Genomic DNA, 24,099 nt, shown 5'->3' on the forward strand with positions numbered 1-24,099 from the left:
TTTTGGATTCACTGCGCCCTCCCTGGGGATCGTAAAAGGGCGCTCCCCTCACCCAAACTTTTGAAATTGGGGTCTAGGATTGCCCTAAGCGCCTCGCCGCGTCCCTTCCGGCATCAAAGTGCGCGAGAGTCAGCCATCCTGTCGGGGCGCGCCAAGCCGTTTCCATCTCCGTGTTCCCTACCGAACCGCACTGCGTCCGGGTGTGGGCGCCTTTCCCTGCTCCCTGGTCGGGCTGGCTGGAAATCTCTGAACCACTGCTGTAGAAACGCACCAAGTGCCACGTCCCTCCCAGGATCTGGATCGCAGCGGGAGATTCAGGCCTCCCTATGGGGCTCGAGTGGAGCGGAGAGTGGCCAGGAGCTCGGCCCGGCTCTGTGCTCTCCACCAATTTGCACTTCCACCGGGCTAGGGTTACAGGCGCCCTTTCAGGCTGCCCCGGGTCCTGTCGGCTAGTGTCCCTCACCCCTCCCAGGCCTCTGGGCGGGTGTTCACGGTCCCTGGGATCTTTTTTCCCAGCCCACTGTCCAATCTGTTCCTTTTAGCAACATTCTCCCCTGGAGTTGCTCGTCCCCAGTTCCGGGGAGGGAGCAGCAACTTCTCTCTCCTGGGTGCCCTGGGGCAGACCCCGGAGCACCCCGGGCGGGCCTGGGGTCTGCACACCCCTAGACCCCGTGCTGATCCCTAGGCCCCCTCCGTCCTGTAGTAGACTTCTTACCTTCTGGTTTTCCAGTGATTGCAATAATTTTTGATGTCCTGTTTTCAAAAGTGATTCGGTAACCAAGTCCACTTGCTCTGTTTCTCCACCGATCCGCGAGTTTCTCTCCTCTTCACAGAAGCCGAGAAAAATGCTGCCTATAGTAAATCTGCCATCTTACTACCAGGCATCTTTTATATTACACACTCTGTCAATGTAAGAAGCATCCAAACTTGTAGAGAATTTTTATGAGTTTATTTGAGCCAAACTGACAACATATGCTGGGGAGCAAGGTCTCAAATGTTCTGGAGGACAACAATTCTGCAGCTTCCTTTAAGCATTTGAAATTAAGAAGGGGACCTGAGAAAGATTACAGGAATGTGAGAGAAAGCAAGGTGGGGAATGTATAACAAGATAGTTAAGATTTTGTGCAGCTTTGAGGGGTGATATTCCCTTAAAAGGGTATTACTTTTCAAATTTCAAGGTTGTATTATCCTAGATGCACAAGAATAATGGACATGGCTGGCTTAAAACTTTTAGTGAAGAAATTATGTCTGGGCTTAACAACCCACAATGATGTGCAGTCAAAAATTTATGATCAGATCACTTTGTGAGGTTAGTTCCATAGAACCCCTTTATTTTTCCATCCACAACACAGACCATGTATGCAGTGTTTATTTTCTTTCTCTCTTTTTTTTTTTATTTTATTGAAGTGACATTGGTTTATAACACTATATAAATTTTGCTGGGTTTATTTTCTGAAAGTAACTGTTCCATTTTTAAAATAAAAGGTTACTTCAACCCCCAAAGTAAACACTACAGCAAAGTCATAATTTATACTAGATTCTAAAGTCAGAGAGTTAAATTTAAAAAGCTTAAATAGATAATACCATTTAAATATCCCTTAAATTGCCCAGAGTCAAGATGGTAGCATTTCTCACAAAAGCCAATGTTTCCTCCAGCATTTGAATTATCCACAGTTTATTTAAACAGCACAGGAAGTTCACACTTCCAATCATTGAAGGTCCAGGAGACTCTGAGTCTAGAAATTCCCAAGCATCATGGCCAACTGAGGAAAATGAATATTTCATTTGTGATCTCAAGCTTACACCAGGGTGAGGTACTCATATATTTTTCACTTTCACTCTCCCTCTCTTTCTACCTTCCCCCCTCCATCTCCAAAGTTATGGAGTTAAATTCCTGTACAGTTACTTTGTGTGAAAATCAAGCTTAGCAGTGTGATTAAGAGCAGTCTATAGATCAGTCTGAGTTTGAACCCTGGCTCTGCCACTTGTTGGCTGTATGTCTTCAGGCAAGTTACCTAACCTCTCTGAGCCTCAGTTTCCTCATTCACAAAGTGAGCATAACAAAGTGGGCATACTCATTTCTTAGAATTGCTCTGAAGATTAAATGAGCTCTTATTTATAAATCATTTAGAGCATTTTCTGAAACATGGTAAGTGCTATATCAATGTTTGTTAAGTTTTAAAGGGGCTCTTATTACCACATCACTTATTCAAGAACATCAGGTAATGAACAATATTAATTTCCTAGACCACAATGTCCAGAAAGTGAAAACCGGGTATCCATATCTTATTTTGGATTTAATGAACAAAGATATCTTAACAAATATGAAGGAATAAACTCTATAGTTAAAAAAAAAACCATTGCATTTTCCCTATTTTTAAATGAATAAATGTCAGTCCTCTTATCCAAGTCACCCATAAACTTCATTTTATATCACAGACCTAGAGAACTAGTTTTACCTCCCGTATTGCAAAATCCAAGTTTTCTGACCTGGAGTCACATGTTTATTCTGACTATCCTGAGGATGGGAGCCAGGAGACATGTCTTCTCTTCTTTCCCTATTGAATCTCTTTGTAGATCAGCATCCCCAGATCACACTTGTTATTGTCAAAGACCACAGACCCAATGGTCATCTTCTTCACCAGTGGGACCACACGCTTCCCCAAGATGGCAAAATACATCCATGAATTTGCCTTAAAATCCTCCTACCCTTCATGGTAGGAAAGAGGGTACCAAATTAGAGGCTGGTTCACTACTTGGGGCAAGGTGCGTGTGGAATGTATGCATGTGTGTTGGGAAACATGTTCTAGGTAAAACTGGGTCCATCTTGCTTTTCCCTTCTGTTCTCTTTGGTTCAGACCATTGAGGGTCTAAGAGGGGAAGGCCTGGACTCCTAGTGTGTATTGACCCAAGCCTCCAAATGGCAAAGAAGGTCTGGCCTGAGCACCTTCACAGAAGGTGTGGAGGAAATGTGGTTGGAGGTGGCAGGCATTCTGCAAGCCACACAAATGACAAGCCATTTTGTTTTTTTTTTCACTTGTTCCAGGATGTGGTGAGGTGAATACAGAATGTTCTAACAATGTGAGCAGAGATGACAGGTCTTTTTTTCCTTTTCATTATGAAGAGAGAAATAAAAGTCATAATAAAAGAAGTGAGCTAAGGCAGGGCTGTTGTCAGCTCACTGGGGAGTCAGAGAAAATGGGGGCTTGGAGATAGGTTCAGGGGGTTAGCTCAGGGCAATTTACTACTGCTAGCTGTTCCTGTGGTTGCAAGTCTTGTGGAGACACAGTTTAGGAGAAAGTTCACATCTGAAAAAGAAAAGGTGTGGACATGCTTCCAAGAGAGCCCACAAATGGCATCCTTTGTCTTGAGGGCTTTTATCTCTCTTTTGCTGGTGGAAACCCTAGGGGAGATCTCAGAGAAGGGTTTTAACAGACTATTCATAAGCTTTCTAGATGTGTGTGATTTTTAAAAAATATGTTCATGTACCAAAATGAGCACATAGAGGAACCAGAGTCATTTTCTGGTCAGCCTTACCTCTGTCTTGGATTTGTTTGGTTCTAATTGTTTTTGTTTTTGTTTTCATTCCCCTGACTTTGACCATCCTTGGGTTTGGCTGGCACTAATGGCACTAATTGGGCTTCTGTTATCTATCACCATGACCAGGGAGATTTAAGCTATTTACTCTCTGGTTAGGGAGGAGAAGTGTAAACCATTTGCTTACTCTCAAGTATCCTTAGAGAAAATAAGATCTTGGGATTTACTAGCTGACTATAAATTGCTTAAATTGTTTGACCCCATTTATCTAACCATCTGTCTCAGTTTCCCTTTTCAAAAATTCTCCTAACATCTAACTATCCTGACTCATTATCAGTCTCTCACTTTTCATCAACTCTACTCCCTCAGTCCATAAACATATTCAATACACATATACATATTCAATATACATATACTGGAAGAATTAAATGAATAAATGGTCTCTCCTAGAGCTGATATCAGAATTCAAATGCTAATAACTGTCAATATTATGTTGATTTCCATAAAGGAAGCAACTATCTTGACTTTTATGGTGTTGTTATTTTTTTTCATTTCTTTAATTTCCCTTAAGTTTGTTTACCTCCTAAGTAAATATCCCAAAACAAGTCATTCTATTTTACTTGTTTTTGAGCTTTGTAATCATATATTAATCTTTAATATCTGGCTTTTTTCAACATTATATTTCTAAGATGTGTTTATGTTGCAGCATATTGCTGTAGCTAATTTTCATTGCTGTATAATATCTAATTTTATGAAAAGTTCACTTTTTTTATCAGCTCTACCATTAATGGATATTTGGGTAGTTTTCATTTGAGGGTTACTGATGATTAATACTGAATTGAATTCTTGCACATTTACTCTGGTGCATATAAACGCACATTTATGTAGCATTTTTCTAGAACAAAAATTGCTAGGTAACAATAATACTGCATCCTATTTTCCAAAGTATCGAATCAATTTATGCTCCCACTAACAGAGTAATTTCCATTGTTCTACATCTTTGGCAATATTTGTCCTTGTCAAAGTCTTTTTAATTTTTTTTTTTTCAATCTGATGGATGCATAGTGTTATTGTAGTATAGTTATTTTGTTTTTATTTTTATTATATCTGTCCATTACCATTTAGTCTCCTTATACCCTCTTCGTCCCCACCCCGCAATCACCACATTGCCATCCATGTCCATGAATCCTTTTTCCTTTGTGCTCAATCTCTCCACCCCCACACTCCCTCATTTTATATTTTCCCATGTTTTTATAATGATTTCTTAGCTAAACTGTAATTTTGTCTTTGAACCTAATGGGCATTTATGTATATTTTAAAGATTCTGAAATGGAAATGGCTGCTTCAAAAATCAGAGCTAACAAGTTTTAGACAGAGTTAAGATATCAAGGAGTTCAACAATAACTCTTACAAAGCTAACTCTGAAATATGTACAACTTGGTTTTATTAATGAAGCCTTCCTTTGTCAATATTCTGTCTCTATCTGTATTTCTCTTTTTTAAAGATTTTATTTATTTATTTATTTATTTATTTATTTATTTAAAGAGAGGGGAAGGGAGGGGGAAAGAGAGGGAGAGAAACCTCAATGTGTGGTTGCTTCTTGTATGTCCCCTACTGGGGACCTGGCCCACAACCCAAGCATATGCCCTGAATGAGAACAGAACTAGTGACCCTTTGATTAGCAGACCAGTGCTCAATCCACTGAGCCATGCCAGTCAGGGTTCTATGTATATTTCACAGCTCATATTTAAAATCCACTTTTGCAACATGTTTTTGTATCATTTATGGTATTTTCAAGGGAAAAATGGAGGAGAGGATCTACAGTATACAATGTGCTTAGCACATGATATACCTACTATACATTCACTGCAGACTTTTCTGTTGTCTCCAAAATTCCTTCTCTCTGGGGTCACCTGTGTGACCCCTGTCTTCCTTTCCAACATTCAGCCCAGTCTTCCTTGATGTCTTAGCAATTTATTTTTCAACCTCTAACATGCATTATCCAGTCAGTTCACATAACCCCACTCTCCACAGAAGGCAGGAAGTAGAGTCCAATTACCACTCCAGTATGTCCCCCTTGCCTGAAAAAGAGTTAATAGGAACTTGGAGGAAATAAGTTACTTCCACCTGGAAGGCAAGTAAGAAAGTGAGGAAGAAGAAGGATGAATAATCCCAATGACAACGCTACGAGTTTTTAACTCCTGGGCCTGAGTCAGAGCATCCAGGGTCTGATCAAAAACTCTGTTGACACCTTGTCTCCCTCTAAGCCTCAGGTTCCTATCTTGCATCACTGCTGTACTGGTGAGGTAGCTCTACAGCCCAAGGAGCAACAGAAATAGGGACAAGAGACAGGCCTTCTGCTCTATGAGGCCTACAGATAGTCAGAAATGGTAGTTAGATGGTCCCCTCTGTGCCAGTCAGGATGTGTTGAGCAACTGAGCCCAATAGATAAGCAGAAATATGCCACAAGTGTGTGGAAAGACCCTACTGTACATGCAACAAGCATATGGAAGGCTTTAGTGTTCTAGACTAATTCGTCCCAAATCAGTTTGCAGAAAGAAAATTCCCACACAGCACACTGAATTGTCAAGACACCAATGTGCTGAAAACTATTTGACAAATGCTTATAAAAAGGTCTAAGGACATGGTGCTATGTTTCTGTGATGGGGAACCAAGGAGTGACAATGGAAATGGAGGCAGATACCTGCAATGTGGAGGCCCTTACTTGTAAGTCCTGCCCATGTCACCATCCATCCTTAGAGCTTCAGCAACCACAGGGCTAGGCATGAGCTGGCCCCAGAAGTTCATTTCTGGGTGTTTATGAGGGTAGCACACAGGTTTGATTGTGAGGAAATTGCAGGAATAGAAGAGGGAACAGAGATATCTCTCTCTCTCTCTCTTTCTCTCTCTCTCTCTCTCTCTCTCTCTCTCTCTCACACACACACACACACACACACACACACACACAGAGTGTGATTCCAAAGAGTGTCAATGAACAGGCAGATGGGCATGACATTCAGAATATTGTGCCTGTCTGGAACCCAAGGACTTTATCAGTGATAGTCTGAGGGGCCATCTACTTTCCAACTCATCCTCAATCCATTTCTGATGCTGGACACAGCCTTTTTCCACAAACTTCCTGTCATCCCTTTAGCTGACAGAGTTGACTGTCACCTCAGAACCTGTAGCAAAATGGCTGTTTTAGTCCTAAGTCATATGTTTGTCATTTTTTGCAAAATAAATAAATAAATAAATCAGTTAAGTGGCCTGCTTCCAGACCTGAGAAATGTTAAGACTCTAGTACTGCACACAGTTTATTTTTAGACAAGGGGAACCACACACTATACCCATAACCTCAGTCCATTTCCATCAACTGCTTGAAACAACAGAATATTCCCATATTCCTGCATGGTGCTTTATTTCTCAAAGCACTTTCAAACCTATTTGTGAACATTTTCCACATGCTTGAAGTGTGAGTGGCAACACGGCAGAAGGAAGACCTTCCTCTCCCAGGAGCTCAGGCCTCAGCTCCAGTCTCAGCATTGCCAATGACAGACTTTAAGACCATAAGAATACTATGGAACCTCCCAGAAGCTCCATTTCCCTATGTCCAAAATGGGAAGTAGAATGTTGACCTTGCAGAATGTGACAAGGACAACGAAGGGAAGTGTGTAAAGCTCCAGCCACAGTGCCCAGCCCTGCACATGTCCATATCGCAGACACTGTTGTCCTCAATTGATGTAGGGAGGTAGTGTGCCAGATGTCAGGAGTGCAGAGATGAATGGGCCATTTCTATCCTCAGGGTGCTTATTATCTATTGAGGGAAATAGACATGCAAAAATCAGTATAATCCCCTACTGGTGATAATAGAGTGTGGGGGAAATACTATGGGAGGATCACCCAGATGACTTTTTGTGGAGCCTGAGTAACAGCTGGATGACCTAAGTAGCTACTTGTACTCACTTGGTGTGTGTACTTTTCAGTACTCTCAAACTCTCTGAGAGGGGCATGGTATAATTGTCCCCCTTAAACAGATGAGATCAAAAGGCTTTCATTGGTCAAGATTCAAACCCTGGTCTGCCTGACCATAAAGCTCTTAGTTTTAGAAAGAATGCTATTTCAGAGAACCACGAAGGAGGCATACATTCATCAGAAGGCCACATGGGGATAGGGCAGTGGTATCAGAAGGAACAATCACAGTAATTTCAACCCAGCCCTGACAAACAGTTGATGCAGGATTCCTATCACTGTTTAACAGTCCTGAATAAATATCTGCCAAATGAAGTCATGACTTTCCCCTGCAAGTGGACACATGCCTGGCATGCAGTGGTCACTCTACTATCCTCAACACATGCCCACAGCCCCAAGCTCACCCTTTTGATTTTTTTTTTAAAGATTTTATTTATTTTTATTTATTTTTAGAGAGGGAAGGGAGGGAGGGAGGGAGGGAGAGAGAGAGAGAGAGAGAGAGAGAGAGAGAGAGAGAGAGAGAGAGAGAGAGGGAAACATCAATGTGCGGTTGCTGGGGGTTATGGCCTGCAACCCAGGAATGTACCCTGGCTGGGAATCGAACCTGGGACACTTTGGTTCCCAGCCCGCGCTCAATCCACTGAGCTATGCCAGCCAGGTTTGATTTTTTAAATTGATTTTAGAGAGGAGTGGAGAGAGACAGAAACATTGACTTGTTGTTCAACTCATTTTTTTCTTTTATTGGTTGATTCTTGTATGAATCCTGACTATGGATCAAACCCACAACTTTGGAATATCTTTGTTTCTTTCTTGGCTGCCCCCACTGGATGCTGTAGTACCAGCAGTCAGTGCTAGCCCAGTGCATGTCTGCTGAAGAGCTGGGTAAATGCCTTGAGCCTACAACCCAGACTTTCTAAGCTTCCCCACAAGACTTTATGAGGAACATCAAATGACATCTGAGCAGAGATGCTGTGTAAGACTCTTGCTGCTCTGTGATTAGCTTGGACTCTTTCACAACCCAGATTCTCTTTCTTTTGTGCACAGGGATTAACTTGTGGCACTCCTGGGGAACAAAGTTTGATCCTGGTTCTATGAATAAATCATCCCATGATTCAACACCCAGGTCTGGTCCTAAGGCATGGTCAGGGAGCATTGAGGTTTGAGCTTGGATCAGTCCCTTGTGTGACACGAGGCAGCAGAAGCAGCCAGATCCTCTGCCCTAGTTGTACTTCCTTCTCTCCTTCTATTTTTCCTTTGATTTCATGGGGAGATTTCAGTATTGATGCAGCTCACTGTGACAGCCAGAGGCTTCACATACAGCTGATGGCAAACAGTACCTGAGAGTAGCACTGGTAGTTCTGTCCACCAGCTGATGTTTTTAGCTTTTCCCACCCTGTGTTTTCTAGCTTGAAGATACATTTACAATGTCCATATATCATGAAACAAATAGACCCTTTGTTAGGTAGCAGCGAGAAATGAGTGGCCAGAGGAGGAATAAAGCAGAGCCCCTGCTCAGCACAATCTAATAAAAAATAGGAGGCTAGAAATGAAAAATAGACATGTCTCACCTATTGATTCAGCAGTCCTGAGCCCAGTCCAATAGGATTGCCAGGCATTCCAAATATCACAAGCAAAACTATGATAACACAAGAGGAGGGGAGCCTTTGAAATTCTGTGTGTATCATCACCACTAGCTGGGGAAGAATGCTTTTGTAACTGTGCCAAGGTCTAGAAGAGAAAGAAGGAGGAGGAATCTAGAAACTGGCTAAAGAATATATCCCTTAACCCCAATAGTAGGCACACTCAGATTAGCTGGGTGCCTGCTTGTTGCTTCTGGCTCAAGTGTATAAAACAAACTTACTAGCAACTTTATTTCTTGCTTTCAGCTTTGTGACCATATGTGTTTCATAAATAAATTTGTTATCTCATTTCCACTGTCTCTTGCTTGAATTCTGCTCTTGCAAGCAAGGCAAGAACACAAGGAAGGGAATCCCCCTAACTTGGGTCTCCAGTAACACCATGACTTGCTGATTCTAAAGACCTGGCAGTTTTATTCTATTTTCTGACGGGGATTCTCTCCAATGAACTCCACAGGTATTACCTAAATAAGCCAGGCAATGTTTGATGGTGGGAGTTGGGGGGCAAAAGTGTTGGGGAGCCCTGCAAGGTGACACTCACAGACCCATTGCTCCAGAGCATTGATGGCAAGGGCAGCATCCTGATGCCCAACACTGAAAGTAACATTGGCATCAGGATCAAGCCCACCAAGCCCATTGGCTTGTTCATGTGCTATGAGGTAAGGGCACCCTGCCCCTCCCTGGCCCAAGAATCCCTGTAAGTGATAAGGGAGTGGACTCAACTCTACATCCTGAGACTTCTTCACCTCTCCCTTTATTTGCTCCAATTCAATGGAGCTTGTTCTAATTAATCACAAAGCTCATAACATGTTCCCACATCCTTTCCTGTCTTAACCCATCTGGCACTGATGGAATAGAAAAAAGCCTTGTTTCAGAATCATTTGACATGGGGGCCAATGACCTCCTATAGTTAAGAATGTAAGCTGTGACTAGGTTTAAATCTACCATCCAACTTGCCAACAAGATGTGAACAAATCTATTAACTGCACTAAGCCTCTGGGGGACTGCACTATCCCCACTTTACAGAAAAAAAAAAAAACACTTCTGGCTGGAAAAGTTATGTCTCTTCCTCATGCCAAATAAATGTCAGGTCTAAGATTTAAACCCATATCTTTTGGGCCCTGAAGACTAAATGAGAAATCCAGGGATTATTGAAACTCTTGACCAGGCAAACTCTAGCTCTCCCAGGGTAGGAGAGGCAGCTAAGAGTAAATTCTCAGCTTCCAAGATTGGCCATGGAAGGGTGGACAGACCTGAAATTGATCTTAGACTCCATCCCCTTTATCCAAAAGAACAGCCATCCTAGATTATCCTGTTGTCACTGTTTTCCTCACTCTGGCCTTTAAGGGGTGCTGCTCCACTTGTAATATGATCTCCCAAAAGCAAACAGGCAGGTCATACATACATAGCCTTAAAGTTCTCAGAAGCAAAATTTTAAGCATTGGTAAAAGAGAAAACAGACTAGCATGTATATAGATCAGTGGTTCTCAACTTTGCCTATACTGTAAAATTATTTGGGGAGCTTTTTCTAAAAAATATTAATGACTGGACTCAACCACAGAGGTTTTGGTTAAATTGAACTGGGGTGGCCCCGTGGAATAACATTTAATTTTACTGGGTGCGACTTATTTTGCAAAAATGTCCTCACATATACCCACACATGCTCTCCCATTTTACATGCTCTCATGACAATATGTTATCTCTCTTTCCAGTGAGATTTGCTTGCTTTTTTATCCCTTTCTTTTCTTTTTATTGAGCTAAAATATATATGGGTGTAACATAAAATTTACCCTTTTCACCACTTTGGGGCATACGGTTCTGCCCCATCACAGTTGCAACCATCACAATTATGCACGTGCAGAAAATATTCACCATCCCAAACAAAAACTGTTCTTATTAAACACTCACTCCCTCTTCCTCATCTCCCCAGCACTTTGTAACCTCTTACATAATTGTTTTCTATAAGAATTCACCTAGTTTAGGTACCTCAACTAAATGGAATCGTACATTCATCCTTTGGTACTGGTTTATTTCACTTAGCACAGGGTTTTCCAAATTCATCCATATTGTAGCAAGTAACAAAATGTCATTCCTATTAGGGGTGAATAGTATTCCATTGTATGTATATACCTCATTTGTTTATCCATTAATCTCTTGATGGACATTTGAATTGTTCTCACATTTTGGCAAATATGAATAATGCTGCTATGAATATTGGTGTGCAAGTATCCGTTCAAGTTTCTGCTTTTACTTCTTTGGGGTGTATATGCAGAATGGAATTGCTGGATAATATGCTAATTCTGTTTAAATTTTTTGAGGGACTGCCAAAATGTTTTCCATAGTAGCTGAACCATTTCACATTTCCACCAACAATGTTTTCAGTTTCTCCACATTCTTCCCAACACTTGTTATTTTCAGAGGTTATTTTTTGTTTGTTAGTTTGTTTTGGATAACAGACATTTTAATGGGTATGAGATGGTATCTCATTGAAGTCTTAGTTTTCATTTTCCTAATGCCTAGTGATTTTGAGCATCTTTGCACATTCTTCTTGACCATTTGTTTATCTTTTCTGCAGAATGGTCTATTTAAGTCTGCTACTCATTTTTTAAATACATTGTAGGCATTCAGTACATTTTGAATTTTTTCTTTCAGTGGTTTGAATTTAATTGGTGAAATCATTTTTAGTTTTTTTAATTGAAGTATAATTGATATACAATAATATCAATTTGAAGTATACAACAAATAATTTTTTGCTTTTCAGTATACATTTTTAAAATAATTGTTTTAGTTTTCAGTTACAGTTGACATTCAAAATTACATTAATTTCAAGCATACAACCTAATGATTAGACATTTATTTTATTTTTTATATTTTTATTTATATTTTTATGATTTATTTATTTTTATTTTTTAAAATTTTTATTTATTTATTTTTAGAGAGAGAAGGGAGGGAGGGAGAGAGAGACAGAGAGAGAGAGAGAGAGAAAAACATCAATGTGTGGTTGCTGGGGGTTATGGCCTGCAACCCAGGAATGTACCCTGGCTGGGAATCGAACCTGCAACACTTCGGTTCGCAGCCCGCACTCAATTCACTGAGCTACACCAGCCAGGGCATGATTTATTTATTTTTAGACAGAGGGGAAGAAGGGAGAGAAACATCAAAGAGTGGTTGCCCCTTGCATATTCCCTACTGGGGACCTGGCCCACAACCCAGGCATGTGCCCTGACTGGGAATCAAACCTGCAGCCCTTTGGTTCACAGGCCAGCCCTCAGTCCATTGAGCCACACCAGCCAGGGTTGATTAGACATTTATATATGCCACAAAGTGATTGACCAAATAAACTAGTACCCACTTAGCATTGTGCATAGTTGTTGCAATATTATTGGCTATATTCCTTGTGCTGTACTTTAGACCTCCATGACTATTCTGTTACTACCAATCTGTACTTCTTAATCCTTTCACTTTTGTAACCCATCCCTCCAAACTCCCTTTTATCTTACAGCCATCAAAATGCTCTCTGTATCTGAGCCTGTTTCTGTTCTGCTTATTTATTTATTTTGGTTTTTAGATTTTACATATAAGTGAAATCATATGGAATTTCTCTTTCTCTAACTCATTTCACTCAGCACAATACCTCTAGACCCATCCATGCTGTTACAGATGGCAAGATTTCATTTTTTATGGCAGAGTCATATTCCATTGTATATGTGCACCACTTCTTTGTTATCCTTTCTTTGCTTGATGGACAATTAGGTTGCTTCCATATCTTGACTATTGTAAATACTGCTGCAATAAACATAGGGATGCACTTGCCTTTTAAATTTAGGTTTTTTAGATTTCTTTAGATGGTTATTCTGGGTTCCTCTTAGTCTCCTCTTATAGCTTTTGTCTTAAAGTCCATATTGTCTAGTATAAGTATTGCCACCCCAACTTTTTTCATTTGTTTGTTTCCATTTTCATGAAATATCTTTTTCCATCCCTTTACTTTCAGTCTGCCATTTTCAGATCAAAATGTGTGTGCATTTTGATCGAAAGTGAGTCCTTTGTAGATAGCATATGTAAGGGTCTTGTTTTTTTATCCCTTCGGCCACTGTATATATGTCTTTTGATTGGAGCATTTAATCCATTTGCATTTAAAGCAATTGATGATACATATGTAGTCATTGCCATTTTATTATTCATATTTTTTATCATTTTTTTCTTCTTTTTAAAGAAGACCCTTTAACATTTCTTGTAATACTGGTTTGGTGGTACTGAACTCTAGCTTTTATTTTGTCTGAAAAACTCTTTATCTGTCCTTCCATTCTACATATTAGTTTTGCTGGATGGAGCAATCTTGATTATAGGCATTGCTTTTCATAATTTTGAATATTTCTTGCCAATCCCTTCTAGCCTTGCAAAGTTTCTGTTGAGAAATCAGCTGACAGTTTTATGGGAACTCCCTAGTAGGTAACTCTTTTTCTTTTGCTACTTTAACATTCTTTCTGTCTTTAACTTTTGGCATTTTAACTATGATGTGTGTGCTTGGGCCTGTTTGAGTTCATTTTGTTTGGGACTCTCTGTTCTTCCTCAGCTTGTGTGTCTATTTTCATCACTAGGTTAGGAAAATCTTCCATTATTATGTTATTGAATAGGTTTTCATTTCTTTGTTCTCTCTCTTCTTTTTGGCACCCTCATGATGCAAATCTTGGTATACTTGATATTGTCTCAGAGGCTCCTTAAAGTATCTTCACTGTTTTAATTCTTTTTTCTTTTTGTTGTTCCAATTGGGTGCTTTTTGCTTCCTTATCTTCAAAATTGCTGATTCAGTTTCTCTGCTTCATCCACTCTACTCTTGATTCCCTGTGATATAGTCTTTATATATCAGTTTTTCTATTCTTTATTTCTAACTGCCTCTTTTTCATTATCTTCAATTTTATCTTTCCCATGTACTTTGGAAATTCTCACTAAGTTGATCTATTCTTTCCCTAAGTTCCTTGAGCAGCCTTATCACCAGTGTTTAGGGCTCTGCAGCTGGTAAATTGCTTGTCTCCATTTTGTTTCATTCTTTTCTGGAGTTTTATCCTGCTCTTTCATTGGGGACATATTTCTGTCTCATTTTGGCTGCTCCCTTGTGTTTTTTTCTATGTATTAGGTGGAGCTTCTATGTCTCCACATCTTGCTAGTGTGGTTTTATGTAGTAGGTGTTCAGTGGGGATCAGTGGCACAGCCTCCCCATATACCCAAGCTGGGCCCTCCAGGTACAACTCCTGCATGGGTTGTGTGAACTCTCTTGTTGTAGTTGAGCCTTGATTATTGTCATGTCAGTGGGAGAGACTGGCCTCTTGGCCAATCAGCTGTAAGGACTGGTCCAGACTACAGTAAAGGAGCTGCTGTGCAGGTGCTGACCCTATGGAGCAAGACTTGCTTCAGTGGGGCTCTTTTGCCCAGTGAGTCTGTCACTTGAGTGTTTTCTTTATGGAGATGGTTGTATTATGCTCTAGCATAGTCTGAAGCTGTCCAAGGGCACACAGGTTCTGGAGTCTCCTAGGAGGTGTAGGCTAAAATCATCAGTCACATGTGCCCTGCCCAGGGCTACTGGGCATAAGCTACAAAGCAATCTCCATATGGGGCTTTTTGTGCTGGGTTTGGAGATACCTAGAAAAGGGTACACTGTGAACTAAGGCTGACTGCAGCTAATGCCTGGACTGGGGTCACTAAGCAAGAGGTATGGGGCACATGGAAATCAGATGATGTTTGTTTGGGGTTTTCAAACCTTTGAGAGATTTTAGGAAAGTTTGCAGCATGAGCCAAAAGAAGGTTGTTTGTCCATACAAACTGTAAATGGCTTGGGTGGATCCACAAATTGGATGGGTAGGGTATTAGGGAATTACCAGGGCAGGGCAAATGGTGTTAGGTAGATTGATGGAGATTCAAATATAGCTCTGGGGGGAGAATTCAGTAAAGGAACCATGGCCTCTGCCAACATTTGTGTCAGGGGAAAAACTGTCTCTCCAGCCTTCACCTTGGAGTTAAGTGATTCATTTCCTCCCTGTGTATTCCTGGTGCCTTTCTAGTTGCTGTGCTAGCACTGGAGCTCAAAATGAGTAAGTCCAAGTAAGTTTGTACACAGGCCTTGCAAGTGAAATGCATGGGACTCCAGGAGCCCTTCCAGTCACTCAGCCACAATCCTAGCTGGTTTTCATAGCTAGAAGTTGTGGGGACTTTTCTTCTTGGCACTGGAACCCTGCGTAGGGGTGCAGGGCTGGTGTGGGGTTGGGAACCCTCACTGTAGGGGATACCTTTTCTCTGCAGCCAAAATAGCCCTTCTGATTTTTAACTACTACATGGGGGTGTGGAACCAACCTGCTCTGCCTCTCCATCCTTTCCACCAGTCTTGGTGTGGCTTCTTATTTATATCCTTACTTACAGGATTTTTTAAAAGAAAAAGTCACATTTATTCAGGGTCACGATCAGACTATTACATTTAGCAATCAACAGCATGGGTGGAAAAAAAAAACTACATTAAAATCCTTTCTTGCAATGCTTTACACTTTCCACAAAACAGAAACTAAAGTAACCTGTTATACAATTAGTCACAAATACAGTTTTCAAGTTTTTTGCCCATTCACATGAGTATTGTCTAAAACATACCTTTGTAGCAGCTAGGCCCTGCCACCACTGTGCTTGACGGAGTTCACAAATCTCTTGTAACCTGTAGCTCCCCTGTCACTTCTCTGGCTCTCCTTTCCTGCTGAATTTTTTGTTCAGCTAGATTTCAGGCAGTTCTGAATGATATTTGTTCCATAGTTTAGTTGTAATTTTAATGTTGTGGGAGAATGTGAGTACTGCATTCACCTAGTCTAATATCTTAACTGAAATCTCCCTTTGTCTGTTTTTTAGGGAGGGTGAGACATTTTAATTTTGTTATAGAGTTGCAAGAGTTCTTTATTCTGGATATTAATCTCTTATTAGATATATGCTTTACAAATATTTTCCTCCATTCTGTGGGCTACCTTTTCATTCTCTTTATAGTATTCTATGATGTATAAGTTTTTTAATTTGATAAAAACATTTTATCTATTTTTTATTTTATTTCCTGTCTTTTAGGCATTATCTTCAATAAATCATTGCCAAATTAAAAGTCATGAAGATTTCCTCTCATGTTGTCTTGTAAGAGTTTTATCATTTCAGCTCTTATATCTCAATTTTAGATCAGTTTTCAGTTAATTTTTGTATATGGTATAAGGCAAAAGCACGTAAACATCCAAGTTTACCAGCATCATCAGTTGAAAAGATGATCCTTTCCCACTGAATGGTCTTGGCACCCTTGTCTCAAATAAATTGAAAATATATATGAAGGTTTCTTTCTGGGCTCTCTATTCTATTCCAATGGTCTATATAGTTGTTTTTATGCCAATACCACATTTATGATTACTGTGGCTTTGCAGTAAATTTTTAACTGTATGTTTTCTATAATTATTTATTCTCCCCCATATCTTCTTCCACCTCCACTCTCCCCTGCCCCTCCATAGTAAATTTTGAAATCGGGATTGTAAGACCTTGAAGTTTCTTCTCCTTTTAAAAGATTGTTTTGCACCCTGGCTGGCATAGCTCAGTGGATTGAGTGCAGCCTGCGAGTCAAAGCATTGCAGGTTCAATTCCCAGTCAGGGCACATGCCTGGGTTGCAGGCCACGGCCCCCAGCAACCACACATTGATGTTTCTCTCTCTCTCTCTCTCTTTCTCCCTCCCTTCCCTCTCTAAAAATAAATAAATAAAATCTTAAAAAAATTGTTTTGCATATTTGGGATTTCTTTAGATTTTATATAAATTTAAGGGTGGATTTATATATTTCTTCAAAACACACCACTGAGACTCTGAAAGAGATTGCATTGCAAGTATAGATAGCTTTGGGTAGTATTGCTATTTTAATCATATGAAGTCTCCAATCAATGAGAATGGGAGACTTGTCCACTTCTCTTCTTTTATTATGAAAGTCCATATTTTTGGACTATAAGGTACACCTAGGTTTTAAAGGAGGAAAATAGGAAAAAAAATTTGAAGCAGAAAATATGGTAAAACTATCCTAGCTGATATATGGAGTAAAAGAGCAAACAACCAACATACCTCAACATATATGAAAATAAGGGACCAAAAATTGTAGCGGAACTGAAAACCAGATGGTAAGGAGAGTGTATCAGGACAATAAGTTTCCAGGGATCAGCGAGGGGTTCAGGGGGGTTGCAGCCCCAGGCCTGGGCCTGCTGCCGGGTTTGTCACAGAGTCCTTGGGAGAGAGCTGGGGCAACTGCTCCCTCCCTGGCCAAACAAAGTCAGAGCAGCACGGGAAAAACCCAGTTGCTAGCAAACACACAGGGGCTGTGAGCACCCGTGGAGTCTGCAGACACTGGCAGAGTTGAGAGTCACCTGAGAGGCCCCAATCCCCATAGTCACCTGTCTGGCTGGAGAATTTGGCTGTGGGAGAGGTCAGGCCACTGTATGGAGGCAGCAGGCTTGAGTAGGAGGAAATTCTCAAAAAGAAAAAGTGAAAAGACAGACACTGTTTGGGGAATTCCCCTATAGCAATCGCTCAGGCCTCCCTGCCACCCAGCCTGGCAGTGATCCAGAGGTTGCACAGAAGGTTGTGCTAAAGCAGAAGACCCTGCTCACTCCCATAGCACTGGGAAAGGTGAGGCAGCCAGACTGAGCGCTCACACCTCCGCACCCCAGCCCACAGTGGTAACCCTGGGGAAAGGCCTGGTCCCCACACTCAAGGTGCAGGGGAGGGGTGCCAGGACAGTGCTAGGCTGACTGAATGCAGATCAGGAAGAAAAGCCATACCAATTGCCCCTCAGTCAGCTGCAGCCGGCAAGACCAGAAAAACTGGTTTGGACACTTTGAAACCAAGAGGCTTTTTAATTTTATTCTATTTTTATTTTTTTAATAATTTTTAATTTTTATTATTATTTCTCTTTAAATTCCTTTTTCCTCTCTTTCCTTCTTTCTTGTTTTATTCCTTCTTCTTTCCTTTCCTAAACTTTTATCTTTTTCCTTTCTTCGTATGCTTTTTTTATAATACCTACAAGTGAAACCAAAAAAAACCCCCAAAAAACAAACCCCGAAACCAAAAACAGAAGAAACCCCTGGAACTGTGAAAAGACCAGAGTTGGACCCAAAGAAGAAGCATCGCAACAGCTGTGACAGTGAGACAAATTTCACTCTGCTATTACAGAGAAACTGGAAGATATTGTATATTTGTATTATTATTATTTTTTCCATTATTCTTACATCTTTTATTTGAATACTATTTTTGATTCTTCTTCTTTCTGTATAGTCTTCCTTGCTAGGCTGGTTATATTGTATCATTTGAAAGGTTTCCCCTGACATCTCTTTCATAGTGTATAGCTAATTTACTGCCCCTCACTTCATTTGGGTCCCATTAGCACACTACTCAAGGTCCTATACTCCCTATTCTTGTTATCTAGATCACATAGACTCTGTCATATGATTGTTGCTCTAATATTATTGTAAATAATTGCTGTTCCATACAATTGTAATACTTCACAACACCTCTCCCAGACCTTAGCCCACTGCACAGTTCCCTGAACTCTATTACTGTAGTGGTTAACTCTATTTTCTCACACACTACACCTATTTACTATCCTCTACTCTCACTTTAGCTCAGAATCTGACCTCCCACAACCTCACTGCTTTTTAGATCTAACTCACAATCCTTCCCTCCCCAACAAGAGTCTTATCTTCTTTCCATCCTTTCTGAAAATCAGCTAGTTGGGTGGAAGATCATGGTTAACACTATACATAGCCAAAGGATCTCCTATCTCTTCTCTACCAGCTGCTATTGTAAATATCATAGAAAACTCTGTTGCTATCTTAAACCATTTTGCCTTCCCCCTCCAACTGATCACAAAAAAGAGTAGGTGGAAGTGGTGAACACCAGGATACCCACTGGAAGAGGAAAAAAACAAACAACAAGGAAACCACTAACAGATAAAAACAGAAGAAGGTGAAGGAGGGAGTGGAAACCACAAAAAGTTCAATCCAGGGCTTATCTGGAAATACAGCTAAAGAGTAGAGACACTACCCAGTACAAACAATGGAACAAGAGCAAGAGAGAGTCCTCAAAACCTTATACACATGGAAGAACCAGCTTCAACACAACCTACCTACACCAGCACAACAAAATACAAGAGGTGGTGGACAGAATAACCTTCATTTAACCAGCTGGTGGGAAGGACCCACCAAAGAAGGACTCAACAACAATCAAAACCCAAAGAAAAACACATAACCAACTTAAATGACAGCCCAAGACCAGTGAGCTTGGGAGATCAACAAGACTTCACCACTGAATCTCACAGGTCTTCTACCACAGAAGTTCACACCGTAAACCCAGGGAGCCAGAACAGACCAATTTAAGAAGCTGAGACTAACAAGAAGAGTCTCACGAACAATGGGAAGACAATGTATCAATCCCCAAATGAAAGGAAAGGAAGAAGCCTCAGAAAGAATGCTAAATGAAATAGAGGCAACTCAACTATCAGATATTGAGTTCAAAGCAATGATTATCAGGAAGCTCAATTAGCTCATAATGAGCTACCAGAAACTACAGGGAAGCTACAATGAACTTCTGTATTAACATGAAAAAAGAAATAGAAACTATCAACAAGGGCCAACAGGAAATGAAGAATACAATTTCTGAACTGAACTGAAGTACTCAGTAGAAGGAATCAAAAGCAGGATTGATGAAGCTGAAGATTGGATCAGTGAGCTAGCGTGATGCAGCCACTGCCCTGCAGTGACCCCAGAACCCTGCAGATGGCTCATCGAAATATGAGAAAAATAAACACACAAACAACTGAATCCTGTGGAGAAATGGGGATGAAACGACCACTCTCTCTAGTGGAGAGTGCAATGGCCACCCTCTCTAGTGGAGAATGCCCTAAGTCACCACTTGAGTAGGCTTTTATTAAGAATACAGATATAGTTTGTGGATTACAGTCTGTCAGGGAAGATTCAAAGGAATAGATAGCTTTCAAAGGTGCTGGTAGATCTCCTGCAGGGATTCTGGGCTCAGAGGTTGTGTTTTATTACTTAAAAAGACTACAGGACCTAAAAGGCTAGTCTCGTTTCCTGCTCGTGCCTTCATATTCTACTTCAATAGCATCCTCCAGCAAGTAGATCTCACAGGATCTTGCATATTCTATGTCCCACACCTGATTACCCCGGGGGCCTGCCAACTCTGGTCTAGACTGCACCACCTCTGTTATTTCCACAGGCCTGAATCAGTCAGAGGAGACAAAGGCATCCAGGAGACTTGGATTTCTCACATATAAGAACACGGACTCAGGCTTTGACAAAGCCGAGAGGGCAGAGGTTGATGTCGATTACCCCTTCATTTCCACAGCCCCCCAAGTCCTTCCCTGGGGCCTCCACATGATCATAACTGTCTTAGGCGATTCCCTCCTTAGGAAATCTTACATGTCATTGGCTAACTGATCAAGTATTGCAGGCCAGGTGGAGAACAGACAGCATTCATGCCAAGGAAATAAGTTTTCCCTCCTTAGTGGCTCCTGGTTCGGAGGTCTCTCATTCAGCCTAAGTCACAGGGGGTTACAGCTTCCTGAGACCAGGCAGGGAAGACCCTAACACTAGAAGACAAAGTAGAAAAATAAAACACCCAGAAAGAGCAAGAAAAGGAAAACAGGCTCAGAAAGAATGAATAGGGATGACCAGAAATGCAAGAAAATATGAAATGTAATAATATCCATACAATAGGGATACCAGAAGGAGAAGAAGAATAAGGGATAGAAAAACTATTTGAAAAAGTAATGATGGAAAACTTCCCTAATTTGATGAGAGAAAAAAATCACACAAATCCAGGAAACACAGAGAGTCCCAATCAAGAGGAACCCAAAGAGACCCACTTCAAGACATACCATAATTAAAATGGCAAAATACCAAGAAAAAGAGAGAATCTTAAAAGCAGCAAGGGAGAAACAGGAAGTAACATACAAGAGAGCGCCAATAAGGTTAGCAACTTACTGCTCAATGGAAACGCTCCAAGACAGAAGAGAATGGCAAGAAATATTTCAAGTAATGAGAACGAGAGGCCTGCAACCATGGCTACTTTACCCAGTAAGGCCCTCAATCAAGATAGAAGGCCAAATAAGGAGCTTCTCAGAAAAAAATAAGTCTAAAAGAATACACCTCCAGCAAACCAGATCTGCAAGAGATGCCAAAAGGACTGCTTTAAGGAAAGGAAGAAAAGGAGATAGAGAGAGAGGAACACAGGTATGAAAATGGCAATTGAATAAGTACCTATCAGTAATAACCTTAAACCTAAATAGATTAAATGCTCCAATCAAAAGACAGATTAGCTGAATGGATAAGAAAGAATTAACCACACATATTCTGCCTTCAAGAGACACACCTCAGAACAAAAGGCTGACACAGGCTGAAAGTCAAGGGCTGGAAACAAATTTTCCAAGCAAACAGACAGAGAAAAAAAAATGGGGTAGCAATACAAATTTTATCAGACAAAATAGACTTCAGAAAAAGGACCATAAAGAGACACCCAGCAGGTCACTACATAATACTCAAAGGAAGAATCCACTAAGAAGACATAAACATTATAAATATATATGCACCCAACATAGGAGAACCCAAATATATAAAGGACATCTTAGAGGACTTTAAGAAAGACCTTGACAGCAACAAACATATAGTAGGGGATTTTAACACCCCACCCTAAAAACTGGACAGCTCTTCCAAACAAAGATATCAACAAAGATATTGAGACATTGAACAATGCCCTAGATGAAATGAGGTTAACTGATACATACAGAGCCCTCTGTCCCAAAGAAGCTAAATACACATTCTTTTCAAATGCTCATGGAACATTTTCAAAAGTAGACCACAGGATAGGACACAAAGCAGGCCTCAACAAATTCAAGAAAATTGAAATTGTACCAAGCGTTTTCTCTGACCACAAGGGACTGAAGCTAGAAACCAACCCCAAGGAAAAAAACCCAAAACACTCAAAACCATGGAGATTGAATAGCGTGTTAAACAATGAATGAGTCAAGAATGAAATTAGGGAAGAAATCAAAAAGTTCCTGGAAACAAATGAAAATGAACTCACAACAACCTAAAATGTATGGGACATAGCAAAAGCAGTCCTGAGAGGGAAGTTCATAGCTATACAGGCCTACCTAAAAAAGATAGAAACATTTCAAACAAACAACCCAACCCCGAGTCTACAAGAAGTTGAGGGACAACAACAAAGACAGACCAGAGCAAGCAGAAGGAAGGAAGTAACCAAGAATGGAGCTGAATTAAATGACACAGAGGCTAGAAGCACAATTCTAAGGATCAATAAATCCAGGAGCTGGTTCTTTGAAAAGATAAACAAAATCAACGAACCTTTAAGCAGACTCATCAAGGCAAAAAGAAAAAGGATCCAAATAAACACAATCAGAAATGAAAGAGGAGAGATTACAACTGATACCACAGAATTACAAAGGATTGTGAGAAATTACTACTAAGCAGTACATGCCAAGAAATTTGAAAACCTAGGTGAAATGGACAAATTTCTAGGAAAATATAATCTTCCAAAACTCAATGAAAAAGGAGCAGAGAGCCTGAACAAACCAATAACAGCAAAAGAAATTAAAGCAGTAATCAAAACACTCCCAACACACAAAAGCCCTGGACCAGATGGTTTCACAGGAGGATTCTACAAAGGATTTAAGGAAGAGCTAACCCCCATCCTTCACAGACTATTCCAAAAAATCCAAAAGATGGAAGACTTCCAAACTCTTTTTATGAGGCTAACATCCTCCTAATTCCAAAACCAAATAAAGACATAACAAAGAAAGAAAATGTTAGGCCAATATTGCTGATGAACATTGATGCTAAAATCCTCAACAAAATACTGGCAAACTGCATCCAACAAAACATTAAAAAGATCAAACACCATGGCCAAGTGGGATTCATCCCAGGGATGCAAGGAGGGTACAATATTCAAAAATCAGTAAATGTAATACATCACATAAATAAAAGCAAAGACAGAAACCACATGATCATACCAATAGATGCAGAAAAAGCATTTGATAAGGTACAGCACCCATTTATGATAAAAACACTCAGCAAAGTGGGACTAGAGGGAGCATTCCTCAACATAATACAGGCCATATATGAGACACCTATAGTCAACATCATACTCAATGGGCAAAAATTAAAATCTTTTCCACTAAGATCAGGAACAAGACAAGGCTGTCCACTTTCACCACTTCTATTCAATATAGGATTGGAAGTCCTAGCCACAGCAATCAGACCAGAAAAAGAAATAAAAGACATCCAAATCAGAAAGGAGGACATAAAACTGTCACTGTTCGCAGATGACATGATAGTGTACATAGAAAATTCTATAAACTTGGCCAAAAAACTGTTGACCTAATAAGTGAATTTAGTAAAACAGGAGGATATAAAGTCAATATGCAGAAATCAAAGGCATTTTTGTATACCAACAATGAAACAGCAGAAGCAGAAATCAAGAAAATATCCCATTCAATATAGCAAAAAAAAAATAAAATAAAATAAATTCCTAAGAGTAAATCTAACCAAGGAGGTAAGAGACCTGTATGCAGAAAACTACACAACACTGAAGAAAGAAATCAAGGAAGACACAAACAAATGGAAACGTATACCGTGTTCATGGATTAGAAGAATTAACATCATCAAAATGTCCATACTACCCAAAGCAATTTACACATTCAATGCAATTCCTATTAAAGTACCAATGGCTTATTTCACAGACATAGAACAAATACTGTAAAAATGTATATGGAACCATAAATGACCCCAAATAGCTGCTGCAATTTTGAGAAAGAAGAGTAAAGTTGGAGGGATCACAATACCTGATACCAAACTGTATTATAAGGCCACTGTAACCAAAAC

The 24,099-nt window shown here is 40.3% G+C and overlaps 1 protein-coding gene across 1 annotated transcript in view; it reads left to right on the forward strand.

Annotated features, from left to right (window-relative positions):
• ACSM2B (acyl-CoA synthetase medium chain family member 2B) overlaps positions 1–24,099 on the forward strand; it is a 150,287-nt gene that overhangs the window by 91,691 nt on the left and 34,497 nt on the right. Inside the window, 1 exon segment of the mRNA XM_036020103.1 lies at positions 9,701–9,802. Coding sequence (XP_035875996.1) covers positions 9,701–9,802 — 102 coding nt within the window.

Source organism: Phyllostomus discolor, chromosome 3 (genome assembly GCF_004126475.2).
Source record: "Phyllostomus discolor isolate MPI-MPIP mPhyDis1 chromosome 3, mPhyDis1.pri.v3, whole genome shotgun sequence".
NCBI lineage: Eukaryota > Metazoa > Chordata > Mammalia > Chiroptera > Phyllostomidae > Phyllostomus > Phyllostomus discolor.